The sequence below is a fragment of the Melanaphis sacchari genome, unplaced genomic scaffold (genome assembly GCF_002803265.2).
Source record: "Melanaphis sacchari strain LSU unplaced genomic scaffold, SCAv2.0 Contig174_pilon_pilon, whole genome shotgun sequence".
In the NCBI taxonomy this organism is placed as follows: domain Eukaryota; kingdom Metazoa; phylum Arthropoda; class Insecta; order Hemiptera; family Aphididae; genus Melanaphis; species Melanaphis sacchari.
Genome location: NW_020270814.1, coordinates 639333 through 654706, shown reverse-complemented (window position 1 = coordinate 654706; position 15374 = coordinate 639333). Strand labels below are relative to the sequence as shown.

Sequence of the window (15374 nt, the reverse complement as noted above, 5' to 3'; positions counted from 1 at the left end):
CTAAGGTATATCTATGTATGCATTATGTATTTTAAAATCATATTTTAAAATAATTAATATGTTTTTTAGTGATGATACAAATGCCCTAGGCCCGGATAAAAAAATAAAACCGGCTAGTTACCGAGTTTAAAACTGTGGGCCGGACTTTATTTTAGGTAGAACATAATATTTTAGCTGTGTTAGATTATTAATAATGGTTCATATCCGAACTATTTATTCATTAATCGTTCACATTTTTTAAAATAAAACTCGTTAAATGAACATTATAGCGAATATACAAACATATATATTTTTTTTAAACTACATAACACGTATACAATTTATAATACTATTATATAAATAAATATAATTAGCTATAAAATTATTAGCTAATAATACAAATTTTTATATGATTCAAGTTGTTGCTTACAGAGCCTTAAACATTAATAATAAAATTTAAAAAAAAAAAAAATGTTAATAAATAATATAGTATGTACACCTTACTTAAAGATTGTTGAAAATTTTTTATTTATTATTTTTTTTTTATAGTCGATCTCGATCTAATTTAAGTACTGTAAAACATGCTTACTGGTATGGTGAAACTAAATAAAAAACGAAGGAAGAAAATCCAGTAACCAAATTTTTTCAGTACAATAATTAATAATCGTATACATATGATAAATAAAAAAAAAAATAAGTAAAATAGTATTGAGGAAACTTGTATAGGTATACTTAAAACATAATATCATAATGTTGTTATTTCGAATGTGTGCAGACATTTTATGGCACTCGTCTATCGATAAACGTTAATATAATATATCAAGACTTCGATCAATGGACGAAACTATCTATATATAACATTGCTACGTTAACGCGCTAGAGTGTCGTGATTTTTTTCACTGTAAATATTACATAATATTAACAATAATCTAGGTATATAATATAATACGTATATGAAATTATATAGATCTTTCGGACATTTTCCGCGTTTATTATTTTACATACATATACATTAATAGTATTATTATATATTATGTACAAAGATTTTATGTTTAAAAATATTTACTAATTTGCGAATACATATAATACCTATGTATTAAACGGACATAAGTACCTATTACATATTATTTAATCGTGCAACGTCATTGATACAGTTATACATAATCATATCATAATAACTGCACTGTCTCAGCCGCTCTCGGGGTGGCATCACCAAGTCAATTGGTCAGTGACGTCACGCCGAAAACGCAAAGTGCGAAAAGTCCAAATAGTTATGTTACAATTAACTGAATTAACTATACTATTACTTTTACAGGTATACTATAATATTGTTGTATTCATGATAAAAACATAGCACTGTTCGGATGCTTATTTTTATACTAGCTCATGCGTATAAACATTTAACATAAAAATATAATTATAATTAACATAAATTATTATTACACGTTTGGTTTTTTTTCATAAATGGCATATATATATATATATTTATCTATATATGTAAGGTGTACAGTAATAACAGTGTAGGTATATTATTATTATTTTATTGGATTACGAGTAAACGCGTTTTGTGTCCTCAGTCTGTGTCGCTTAAACGATGATAATAATAATAATAATAATAATAATAACATAATATATACAGTACACGTGCGATATTCATCATCTATACTGTTTTGCGAGATTTTCGTCATAATCGTCGTTCTTCGGTATATTCGTCATCGTCATCATCGGTAGTAGTTTGAGCGGCTGCCAATGGTGTACGTGCTCAGCGGAATGCAACCGGGCGAGAACGTCATTTCGCCCTGCTGTTGTTCATAATCCACGTCGTAGTAAATTCCGCTCTGATTCTGTATGTAGGTGAAAAAAAAAAACAATTAGTACAGATAATAATATAAGGAAAGATCTAAAGAGACCGTCACATAAAGGTCAAACTTAGAACAAAATTAATGATAAAATATACTACGTTTGAAAAATGCTAATAATTATTTATGAAGTATAAAAAAGTAAAATAGATTAAAACTATAGTAAAATATTTATTTGTTCGTCATTATCAACAATTCGTTAACATAACACCTGAAATTTTATTGGATTTACTATTATTTTTAGAAATACTCGATTCTTGATGAATTTTATTGATTAATTTCCCGATTGTAGCATGACTAGGTATATCGTTATATATGTCTGTGTTTCGTTAAATATGTATGATCGAAGTATACGTAGTCACATAGTTATATGTACTAATATAATATAAGAAAAGAAGTTAGAAGTTATAATTGAATTTAATAAATACACTTTTATTGATGACACTATTAATAAATAATTTATTTTATTTTAACTACTTAAACATATTTTTCAGAAATTATAATGTTTTTTCCTCGAACTTTATTTAAGTATTTATAAATGATATATATATGTATTTATGTAGACTGTAGTTCGAAACAGCGGATTTTTTGAATCCTGACTGTAAATCCGATAATGGTTTAAAAATCTGTAACAATGATTTGAGGATGGGTGTAGACCACTAAAATAATTCCCATGACACGAAAATAAAATGACTTTGTAAATGCTTATTAATATAGATTGTACGTATCTATTATATTATAATGTTAATATCATTCAAGGCGTGAAGGTCTCGAAGGAGATTCATCTACGTGGAATCGATAAATTTTCTTATGACAAATTCCATATTATTTAACACGTACGATATTATATATTTATGTATGCACACATAGGGCACGTTACCGTTTTATATGAACAGTTATGAAATACCAATAATAACAGTGTTCTACCGATCTGATGAATAGCAATCGGCCCGTAATAACCATCAAGTTATTAAAATATTTAAGAAAAAAAAAAAAATCAGTCTAGATGAAGATATACCATTATGCTTTGTTTAATGTTAACGTAGAAAATATGTCCGATGTCATTCTACCGATGACTAGACGGTTTTTTTATGTCCATCTAGATAATTTTTTTAATTTTTTTAAACAAGTAGCTACGCTTGAAAACGTTAGTTAAATTAACAAAGTTATGGATTTTTTTACGAATAAAATACGTTTGAGAATAAATCTTTAAAACGATTTCGTCGAGAGTTTTTTCTTCCCAAAACTTTATTATTAGTAAACGTTTATAAAAGAAAACAAACAATACTCTGTGGAGAATTAGAACGCAACGAGATTGAGTCACATAAAGACATATAGTTGCCAATTTGTCATCAGTTTTTTATACGTTTTCAACGAACACTACAATTGAAAAATTATTTTTATAGTATAATAATATAATTTATTGTGTATATGCTGTCTAATAGGTATACATTATTTTCTTAGTTATTTTTCGATTTTTTGCGAAAACTGGAAATTATTCTATTACATTCTTATCTTATTCGGTAACTTTCTCCAAAAACGGAAGAGGGCCTCAACTTTTTTATAGATAATCGAACGGTCACAAATAATAACTCTTCAAATTCTGTAACTAGATATAATTTAAGCCAGGAATAATATTGACTAGGTATTGTTAAACACGATATCTGTTCCTCACGGTTTTGCTACAGAAAAGCTCTTCTCTCTCTTGCCCTTGCAACCGATTAAAACGTTTTTCTGCAGATGATCATGAGTGCGTCATCATACTACGCCGTATTCGCGCGTGTCGTGCAAGGAATAACATAAACGCGTGACAATTGACTAACAAATAATAATCCATTATATACTCACGGCCAAGGAAGATCTGCTTTTCGGTCTGGACGAAGTCTGAAAGCTGCGGCCCAGCAGGTCGGTCCGGTCCTCTTCTTCACTGGTGCTCGACTCCGGCGTGCGGAATGCATGCGAAATCGTGCTCGTGCCCGGCGGCCGGAGCCTGGGCAGCGGCATCGGTGCACCGGCGTACCCGAACATGTTCGACCGCATGGTGCCGTTTACCGGTTCGGGCTGAAAATCAATCGACGGATTACGTACACGGACACGAGAGTCATTATTATTATTATTGGAAGAGAACGAGGAACGCAGTCGGAATTCATTTTGCGCGCCTCGTAAGACGACCGTCGCGATATTATCGCGATAGTGTAATTATTTATCGTTTGAAACAATCGTCTGTAATTATAATAATATCCGGTTTCCATCACCGATGATGTACGAGGCGCATCGCAACTGGAATGTTTCCGTTTCCACTACACTATGACTATACACTCGACAAAAAGTTTTTAACCCGAATCCAATACACACACACACAGATCAGCAAACGCGTTTCTGTGTGATATTTATGGATATACCTACGTAGGTATTATTTGATCGTAACCAGTCTCGCGGTATGAATTTCGAACGAGTGTCGCCAATATCGTCTATTACGATTGGAGGGGGTGGGGAGGCTATGGGACGACGTTAACGAGCTACGAGCTACGATTCTGAAATATTTATTTATTTATTTTATTTTATTTTTTTTTTTAATTTAATCGCCCGAGCGCGTCGGAAAGACTCTACGAAAATACATATTATATTTTCCGGAAACGCGATAAATAATAACCGACAACCGTGGCATCGCCGCCAGCCGACGTTAACCGCGCGAGCAGCAGGCGGTATGGCGCGAAACAACAATTCTACATCGCGTACACGTTTTAAGCACACTTTAATGTTATTATGTTTTATACTCACGGCATAGTGGTTGGCGTGCGCCATGGCATCGGCGATCTGGGCCCACCTCATGCGGTCCTCGATGGAAACCTGGTACGGCGGGCCGCCGATCACGGGCGTTTTCACAGTGCTGCCGCCGGTCGGCATGTACCCGAACACGGGCGAGCCGACTTTCTGCTCCTTGTTCCAGCGGCGACTCCACGCGCACAGGCACACCAGCGTCAGCACGATGATGGATATGGCGGCCACGGACGAGCCGACCGCCACGCTCAGCACTTCGCCGTCGATCTCGCACTGTGACCCGTAAAACGATCCCGAACACCTGCGACGGTAGACGAACATCAGCGGTGTATATAGATGACGATAATGACGATAATGACGATAATAACGATGATAATAATAATAATAATAATAATAATAATAATAATGATAATAATGATAAAAAACGAGTACATAAATCGTATTGTATCGTTTAAATCGTATATGCATTGGTGGGGTTGCCCATACTTGACCGAAAGCGTTTTCGGTCGCGGGCGCGGTAAACGTGTTTGTCGCATTATTCACGTGATGTTTTTTATTCTTGCGTTGTTTTTGGTTAGGTCCCTAAACGACCGCGATGGTTCGCGATAAATAACATATAATATAGGTATATACATAGTCCTATATAATATATTATGCGTTTGCAGTACATACGTAAAATATCCTGCAAAGTATATCGGCAGCGAGGGGGGAGGGGGGTCGAGACTTTCGGATTGATACGATTTTATTGACAGACAACAATTTATTTTGCATTTTTTTTTTTTTATGAAAATGTTGTGGTCACTCGAATCGAATGTCACGTTTGTTACGATTACTAATGTGGTTTTTTAAACGCGTATTTTAACGTTGATAGAGACAGCGATATAATTGACTTGAATTTTGAAAGACATTAAGACTGTTTGGTTAAAATTTTAAATTCAACTGGTTGTTTATTATTATACATATTTAAAGGAAAACGAATACCGTCGAAATTTTGTACTGCCTGTATAATATAATATACAAATTGAATTAAATTAAACGAAAACTACTTCTGCATATCATTACGTACAAGCCAGGTGTATGCTTACACGCCGCAATTGTATATATGTAGTACAATATGCTAATATTACTAATATGCAGTAAAAACTGTGACAAATAAAATTATTTAGAACGTTTCTGTATATTCTTCTATCGGAATGTTCTAGTCGTTCTAGAAACCCGTGAAATTGTAAACAAATCGTTTTTTAGACTCCCCTTATGCTTTATTAACGTGGACATGTTCAATTGTACAATTGTATTTAGTCCTGCACACCACACGTGTCTTTGTTCACAAATTTTCAAAGATATTATTATTAGCGAAATGGTATTGAATTCAGAGTTAAGTTATGAAAAAGTCGATGTAAAAAATTTACACCGTGTTGTTCCGTAAAAATAGTATTAAAATTAAAAATAGCGTATTTTCTTCAGGCAAATAATGTTTAGTTGTATAATATAATATAATATTATGTAGTTAAAAAAAAAATAAAAATATTGGAACATTGATACGAAAAATGTTTTAAAATCATTTAATGCGACACAGTAATACATTCGAAGTACCGTTAACCACACGGCACACACACACATACATATTGTGCACTCGTGCAATTAACCGGCTATCGCAAAGATGTTATACCTATGAATTTTCGTGGGCATCTATAATTGACGTTGGCGTGCGGTGTATGTATATTATTCATCATCGACCACGACTATAACGACGACTATTACACACTGACCTACAATTATTTTTTGTCGTTCCTACGGCGACCGCACATTTCATTGTCGTGACGATGATTCGTCGACGATTTGCCGACGTCCTGCGCCTTGTAGCCTTATCGCCTTTTATGAACTACGTATAACCGTGTAAAACGGTAATTCCGACTTCCGCAAGTGGTGCGTATATTATTACCTATTGTAAATGACGGCGCTGCATGCGAACATGATTGAGTACAACGAAATATACCCATCGCATATTATTTATTATACTGGCTTAATTTCGGTAGGGAGAATTTGGATACCGTATCCCATCTATCGTGACTATATTTATGTACTTGTTTAACACTATTATTTTGTAGAAATAACACAGAAATTGTACAAAAATTTCATCGTCTTACAAAAATTGTCAAATTGCGCAATGATTAATAACTACACCGATTGGGTTGTGCAGACGACGATCATTCGTATTATATATTGTTTGTTAATAGCGCTGTAATTATTCACATTTTCTAAATGCGTTTAGGAGATGGCGAGGGGGTGCAAGAAGTCGTGGTAAATGTTCGAATGACTCAAACAGTATCTATCCGTTTATCCTATATTATTATAATATGATCTCGTCGATTATAAAACACAATAAATCCAAAAGATTTTAAGTGAAAGATTTGTAAACCATGATTATATCGTATGTAGTAATGGTGGGTACTTACTTGCACACCGGCTGTCCTGCCTGGAAAAAGCATTCTCCTCGGAGGTTGCACTGGCCTGGGTCACACGTCTCGCAAGTCCGGCCGCTGCGCTGAGCGTTTCCAATCCAAGGATCCCTGTAGCCGTCGGGGCACGCGCATTGGAACGTGCCGAACACGTTCGTGCATTTGCCCAACGGATGGCAATCGTTCAGTTCCGGACTATTACACTCATCAAGATCTGTAAACGAATCACATATAAAAATATAATGGGTACAATACAACGCGCATGACGTTTTTACGTAATAATATTATATGGCGTTATAATGTATTTATACACGTGTACGTGTAGGTTAGGTTGACTGCAGATTACAGAAAACATGGAAATTTGGGGCATTTTTCAGAGCTATATGAAATTTGAATATTTCTTATTTTCTGTATGAAAATTATACAGGTTAAAAATTAACATTTTTGTAATAAGTACCTACATATTTGTTATAGGCTCGATATTTTAAAATATAAATAATCATTTTTTTTTACAGATTGTCATTATTTGTTTTATTTACCAAAATAACAACTATTCATACATGCAAGTTGGTATTATTTATATTATGCTTGAAATTTTTAGTAAAATTAAATTATGATATTTGTAATAACTTTTCAAATGAAATATTTACGATAATCGTTAAATTCTAATTTATCCGTAACTACCCTCTACAATACCGCATAATATAATGACTATTGTACGTGTTGTCTGCTCAAGTAAGTTCATATTTATATATGAATATTAGTAAGTAATGATGGCGTTGTACCGTGAAGTTGCGATATGGCGCCGGCCGGCGAATCCACCCATAGGCCGCTGGTGCCCACGTTGTTGTTGCGCCTCTGTAGCGCGCCCGTCAGCTGTTTTTGCACGTCCTGCTTGACGGACGACCGCAAGTGTTCTGCGTTTTCCGTCAATTGCACCGTGGCATTAACCATGACCGGCATGCCGGGTGTCGTCTTTGACACGTAAACGTTGTTGATCTTGACGCCGACAAAAGTATCCGAAAATGGTGTCATTGAAAACGCCGAATCGATCTGTGAGATAAATATTTTAGATTTATATTATTACTCGTTACTTGTTGGGTAGATATTACAAGTATAGGGCACGTAGTAAGGAATTTCTTATTGGGACGATGTGTTTTTAAAGTATAAACTTAAACGAATAAAATAAAATTTACTACTTATATTTATGAATAACTAATCAGTGTCGGAAGTGAGTTTTGGCAGAACGGAGTTCAACTACTAATATCGGAGACCTGTTGCATAAAAGAAAAAACCGAGAAAAAATCGCAAGACATAGATCGATTACAATTCTCCGTTTCCTCTGCATCTATAACAATAACCTATTATTATTTAGCTTATTATTTATTATTATTTCATATTTTTTTATAATACAAAGAACGAGTCGAGTCACGTGATACGCAGGTTGCTGCTAACCCGTTAATGGATCATAAACTAGAAATATTTACGATTGTCTTATAAAACTACTTATGATAGAGCATATATTTAACCGAAAAATAATGAAAAGTGCTATTTATTCGATACTTGTCGACACTAGGCAATCAGTTGTGTAAAAACTAAAAATATATAGTATAATATATAATATATTCGTAACAAGTGATTGCACCCTTACCGCTCTAACTGCTTCGTGCTCAAGTTGTTGGTACTCTTGGGTCTCGGAATCCTTGTACTTGTCTGTCCACGTGATCTTGTTGTCGTATAACCGATCAACGCGTAGCGAAAAAACGATGGATACGATTCCTGAAAAAATTGTTGAATAAAAGTAGGTACTTACAAATGCAATAATAATGACATTATTAAAACAGGTATATTATAACAGGTTTTTTTTTATCACTCTAACCTGCAGTGACCATATTATTTTGTACGAAAAAAACGGAATAAAAAATATTTTGGTTTAGCTTTAACAAAAAACCTGAAAATCATTAAGTAATTTTATACTTTCAAGATATTTTGGAGATAAGAGCCGATTATTGTTAGACGACGTGTATTTAGAATTGATGATGAATGATGATCGTACGAATTGTCTTATGTTAATATCACTGACGATATGAAGACGGCAAAAAGTTTTTTTAATTGTTTGTGCTCAAGTTTTTTCTTTGAGGCAAAATTTTATAGGGATAACGGGATTTAAACGGGACCATCTTCTAAAAATAACATAAAAAGCGTCCCATATTCGGAATGTGTCAGAACAGACACGAAACTTACAAAAAGAACAAACCCATTTCATACGAGACGCATGATTACCATCCATTTTTATTGTTACAATACACACACACACACACACACACACACACACACATATATATATATACGTTTTTAGGAACTTATCGAAATACTATTGCCCTAAAATAACTCTACCGCATTTTACAGAGTAACATTTTCAGACCTTCCGATCTTCGATGTAAATTATAATGTTTATAAATCAAAAATGTTGTCGTTCGGATTCGTTTCGCTAAGATGAATAATGAGTATGATAATATTACTTTACGTTAAAGAATTTTATAAAATTTGAACGTACCTATAAGGCTATAAACAAGATAAAAATTTAATATAGTATAGAAGAACAAACATTAAATACTCACTGTGACACGGGTCCCGGTGCTTTCGTCTGCTGTACCCGGGCCTGCAAAGGCACGAGGATACGCCGAGCTCGGTGCGGCACCTTTCATGTTGTGCCGCATCGCAAGTCGTATCATCGCCCACGATGCAAGTGTCAATCCTTACTGGTGGGTGTGTGGGTCGTTTCCAGGCTGGCGCTGACGGTTTGCCACCGCTTGGCGGCGACGGCGGTAGTGATCCCGGTGCATTTGACGCGCCGTGTGGTTGCAGCACTTGACTGACCGAATATGATCTGAAATAGAACGAACGAAAATAAATATTAAAATATTTCAATTATCATAATTTAAAATATTTTAAATGTTATTTAACTGGTAAAAATAGAAAATAAAATGTTTGCATTCGCAGTTGAAAAAGTTATTCAACAAAAACGTGAATTTTGATGATATGCTAATAATAACATAAATTTTATCGTCTATGGAGAATAAATTAAAGAGTTGGATTTACCAGAAAATTTGGATACTATAATTACTTGATATTTTATAACTACACTCTTATCATGATAATTTATATAAACATAATTTTAACTTAATTAAAATTTATTTAAATTTTAAATATCTGTTGAAAAAATAAAAAACCGAGATTTATTTTTTATTTTTTATCAATATTAGTATTTAATATTTATATTACGAGTATTTTGATTTTAATAAAAATATTGTGGTTTATTTTGTTTGTAATGAGTTCTTAATGATAATATACTCAAATTTCTTTTTAATAGAAAAATTAAACTATATATTTTTCGATAATGCATATTCTTTTTACTACGTTTTTGTGCATATATGATATATTTTAAATGCATTAAGTCCCGAACCTTAATTAAAACCTAACCTTCAATAGTATACACTATTTTTAGTGATTATAATATACTATTTTATATATTAATATGTTACGTTTAATGGAAGAATAATGTGATCCCATACTATTTTAAAATTTTTATTTTGGTGTTTGTAGTTAAATTATAATTCTATACTCGATAAATTATTATGATGTTAGATGTATAATAGAAGTTGAAACATTAGATATGAACGACAGATATTTGAGGTTTTAAAATACATTTCTATGTATCAACTATCAACATAATGAATATAAATAAATATATTGCAGTGTATATTATAATTTAGTAACAATTTAAATTGTCTGTGGACAGTATGAATAGAAAATTAAAAATATATTATATATTTGACAGATCGTTAATAATAATTGTATATTATTATAATATTTTATCGCGCCAACGCGACGAAATATTTGGTACAGTAGACTACAAGTTTGATTCGGAACACTTTTTAAGGACCTTGGAGATTATATTCAGACCGTCTTGAGAGAAAGTATCCCGACCATCATTATACCAGGAAATACATTAAAAACAATCATTAAATTTGTCCACGAGCGCGTTACTATATTTATGCGATATATAGTTTTACTCGTCTATCTATTTTTAAGTGGATCCATGTACACAGTAACGACTATATTGTATGATATTCATATAGTGATTACTAATTACTAATTTCCTAATTATTGAATAGCTCATATTCCGTTATAAGCTGTTTGATGCGTTTAATTTAGATCAAATGAAAATATTCATTTTACAGCCTGTTTACCAGCAGTCAGTATACCCACGTATAAATCATGTATTTAATAACTAGGTCGCTGGGATTCGGGAGTTAATGCGCTAAAAAACTTAAATAATAAATGCACTTGAAAAATTTTTTAAATTTAATTTTTAATTATTTTCTAACTAATTTGATAAAACATGATACTTTGTAATTTCATTAAAATTAGATTAGATAAAACAAAAGATCTTTACTAACTGACACGGCAAACGTCGTATTTCCGTAAAGAATTTTATTTATTTATTTGATTAATTACACTTAAATCCAATCATAACAAAAACAAACGAGAATATTAATTTCTTCTAATTTGTGATTATTGCTTCGATAAATTTTGTAGTTTCCGGGATTACTAAGTAGTGACAAACACACAATAATTTATATTTGATATAGATACACAATTAGAGATAAAAATCTAAATATACACTAAAAATATTAATTTTATACACTGCGATCAGATTTTCTTTATTTACCTTCCGAACAAAATATGTGCAAATGCATAAAGTCAAAATTTAGAGAAACGTCAGTGCTTAGTGTGGTTGTATCATTCAATGATTGAGTGAAAGATTTAACTAAGTGCAATATGCCAATATATTATGAATAAGCTAATTAATACAATAATTATTACACTCACCCGGAAGCAGCGCTGGTCGGTTTTATGGACTGAGGTGCCACCGCGGTTGGTTCCGCTGAACCGAACAAGTTTATGTACGTGCGTTTACCGTCGATGGACACGAACTGCTGATTCGGTTCTGCCGACGTTATCACGGACACTTCTCCTTTTCCGACGCCCGACGGAGATATTTCATCAGCTAAAAAAAAAAATCCGAGAAGCACATGAGTATAAATAATAATAATAAAGACCTTCTTCTGATTAAATTACGAAATCTATTGCAAGAAATGATTACGTTACCAACTAAATTGTTGAAAAAACAAATAAAAATACAACAAATCACATTGTTTAACGAGTGTTGATAGTAATAGATAGGTGATGATCGAAAACAATGACTATCTGTAATATTTTAGAATCTCGATTTTGTAAATCTGGTGCATATATACTCAATTAATAATATCAATACACAATCACTAGGGATGTGATAATTAAATGTATTCAAATTTCAAGTATATTATTAGTTACTTTGTAAATGTAATTAAGTTTTATCGATATTTGTTTAACAATATAGTATAAGTCCATGAATACTTATTTCAATACTTTGCATAATTTTTGTGAATTTTATGTCGGGTAGCATAAAAACTGATTAATTAAATGGTTTTCAAAATTTTAATGGACCAATTGTGTGGATCAATTTAGTGATTGATTATTAAACCCAGGAAATGCATAAAATGCACAGCTTTGGCAATATAAGATTTTCTGGTGACTAGTTGGATGTATTTTCATAAGTTTCAATATAATAATATACACTTACGATTGAGTAGTGCTGGCTTGTCACCTGGTCCTTGTATGGCGGATACCATTATATCGAACACGTCACCTTTACTGGGTACCTGCACTTGGATGGGACGTCTCTGCCCTCCGATGTGTGGTTTGAATTCCGGATCGTCCAGTACGATTCCTGGACGTGAATAATACGGAAATCCTTCTACAAAAACATTAATTTCTGATTATAGCCAACGATGTATATAATATAATTAATAATTATATATCAACGTGTTTTACGTTAGATTGTACCAAATAACAAAACTATATATCTGTCCATTGATAAATTAAATAAATGGTGTACACACGTCACACACACATATTTATATATAATATAAAGTTTTTACAGTCACTATACGTATTCATGACATGATTGCTTAATAATTATTATTATGATATTTTGATTTTTAAACATGTGATGTGTCAATGATTACCTTTAATATATTATTGAGAATTTCATAAATATTAATAATGTATTCATTTTTTAACTCCGGCTCCCTTTCAAATCGAAAAAATCTTTCGCCTCTTTACTAAAATATATTCATTTTTTTAAACAGATGATTTCAAGAAAAAAATTGAGTAAGAGTCGTGGAGAGTTAATCTAGCCTACCAATACACCATTTTAGGTCCACTTATCGAAAAGTTGATATTTTGAATATTATACAAATTATTGCTACTTTGCAAAGTTTATAAAAGTGTTAGTGTATAGGTTAGGAATATAATATCAACTTCAAAATTTGAAAATATTTCTTTCCTTCGACATATTACACATGTGAAGAACATTTAATATTCACGACAATGTGAAAACAACGATTTCACCAAATGAGATGTGAATAATAATAGATATCTATGTTAAATGTATATATTTTACGTTGTCACGGTGACAAAATATTTATAAATGTTATATTGTCTTAATTGTTTTAAATATATATATATATATTATAGTAAGTATATATCTTATAATATATAAATAGCCATATTATATTAATGATAATTATACATTTATACCGGATGTAAATATGTAATTCAGTAAAAGTATAATTTTACTAATTATTAAACAATTTGTCTAATATGATATTAATTATAATATAATTAACACACAAAAATATACCGAAATAACGTGTTTTTAGTGTATAATGCAACCTACAATAATATAATAACATCTATTTTCATATTGCTAGCCCTAAAGTTAAAATTATAAAAAAAATCGCAATATTTACATTTTTTTTTTTATCGAAAACAAAAATTGTTTAGAATACTAATTATTCTACAGTTACTATACCATATGGTCCAATTAAAATTATATTTTTTTAGGAATATAAAATATAATTAGTATAGAAAATTGGAGTCTTATGTGTACAGTAACTGAGCGTATAGAAGATATTGCAGGCGCGTAAAATTTGTTTGCCTTTTTAGTTGGTTACAATTAAAATTTAAAACATCTATCTGTTCATGAAAAATATGCAAAACATGGTTAATACATTCTGCATATTTTTAATAATGATAATAATCATCAGACATCAGTTCAGTTATAAATCAAAAATAAAAAATTGAATAAACACCCGCGCCAAAACTCAAACCACCAATTTTTATAGGCATCTACCTATTTGAACGTGTGAGAATCACATGCACCTATACACAGATTATACCAAAGTAAAAAAAAAAAAAAAAAGAGAAAAGTAATCGAAAAAATTGATTTCGGACCCGCGCGGACATCAAATCTTGTTTGATTTTCCGGTATTTCGGCTCGTGTTCAGAACCCTGACCCGAGGGCGGGAAGGCGAAGCGAGGGCTCCGGTTCCCCTGTTGCTCACTCGTCGCGTTAACCTTAAAAACCGTTGTGCAGTGTGCAATAGTTTTTTACCTGACTGTTGTGGGGTCTTCTTGACGGGCTGCGCGGGCTTGCCGGGAAGTTTGTTGTCGGTAGGTTTGTGCGCGTCATCGCGATGCGGTTCCTCCGAAGTGGACGGTTCTAGCACGACGACGGCCGAACCGACGCCGGTCACGTGTTCGCTACGGTAATACTTCGTTCAGTTACGTATTGCTATATATTATTCGCGCCACAAACACAGTATAACGCTCCGGAACGAAATTGGCGCGCGCGAATAATGGTGGCTTCGCAGACATCACACAACCGGAATAATTAGATGCCGCGGTCGTATCGACGATATTATAATATAACTATAAAAATAAAGGGATGACGATCGTATTTTCAGCCAAACTTAGACGCCGGCGATCGACAACACGTGCGTTAATGTGTTTTCCTACTTACATAGCGTTCAGGTTCGCATTCACTCGACATTCGAGCTGGGAGTGGTGCATCTCACACGAGGACACGTCGAAGACAATACCATTAGCGTCACTGGCCGCCGCATTATTTTCTCTGTGTAGGTACCATCGACGACATTGGACTCTCCCGAGAGGTAACGATGTTGCTAAATCGAATAAAGAAAACTTATAGGTGTGGCGATATCGGCCGTGTAAGTTGATCGGAAACGTAAAATTCAAACGCGTTCGTTCTACCGGTGTTCGCTTTCGGATTTCCAGCCTCGAACCGTTTACCGCCGCGAACAAATGGCCAGAGTTTTCGTCGATA

At 32.8% G+C, this 15374-nt stretch overlaps 1 protein-coding gene across 1 annotated transcript in view; it reads right to left on the bottom strand.

The window, feature by feature from the left end:
• Nucleotides 1-1042: 1042 nt before the first annotated feature.
• The window catches only part of LOC112592403, a 20611-nt gene continuing 6279 nt past the window's right edge, over nucleotides 1043-15374 (bottom strand). The window contains 10 exon segments of the mRNA XM_025336433.1: nucleotides 1043-1823; nucleotides 3687-3899; nucleotides 4620-4920; nucleotides 7076-7292; nucleotides 7864-8131; nucleotides 8730-8857; nucleotides 9700-9968; nucleotides 11975-12152; nucleotides 12768-12941; nucleotides 14643-14822. Of these exon segments, the coding sequence (XP_025192218.1) occupies nucleotides 1701-1823; nucleotides 3687-3899; nucleotides 4620-4920; nucleotides 7076-7292; nucleotides 7864-8131; nucleotides 8730-8857; nucleotides 9700-9968; nucleotides 11975-12152; nucleotides 12768-12941; nucleotides 14643-14822 (2051 nt within the window). The 3' untranslated portion in view covers nucleotides 1043-1700.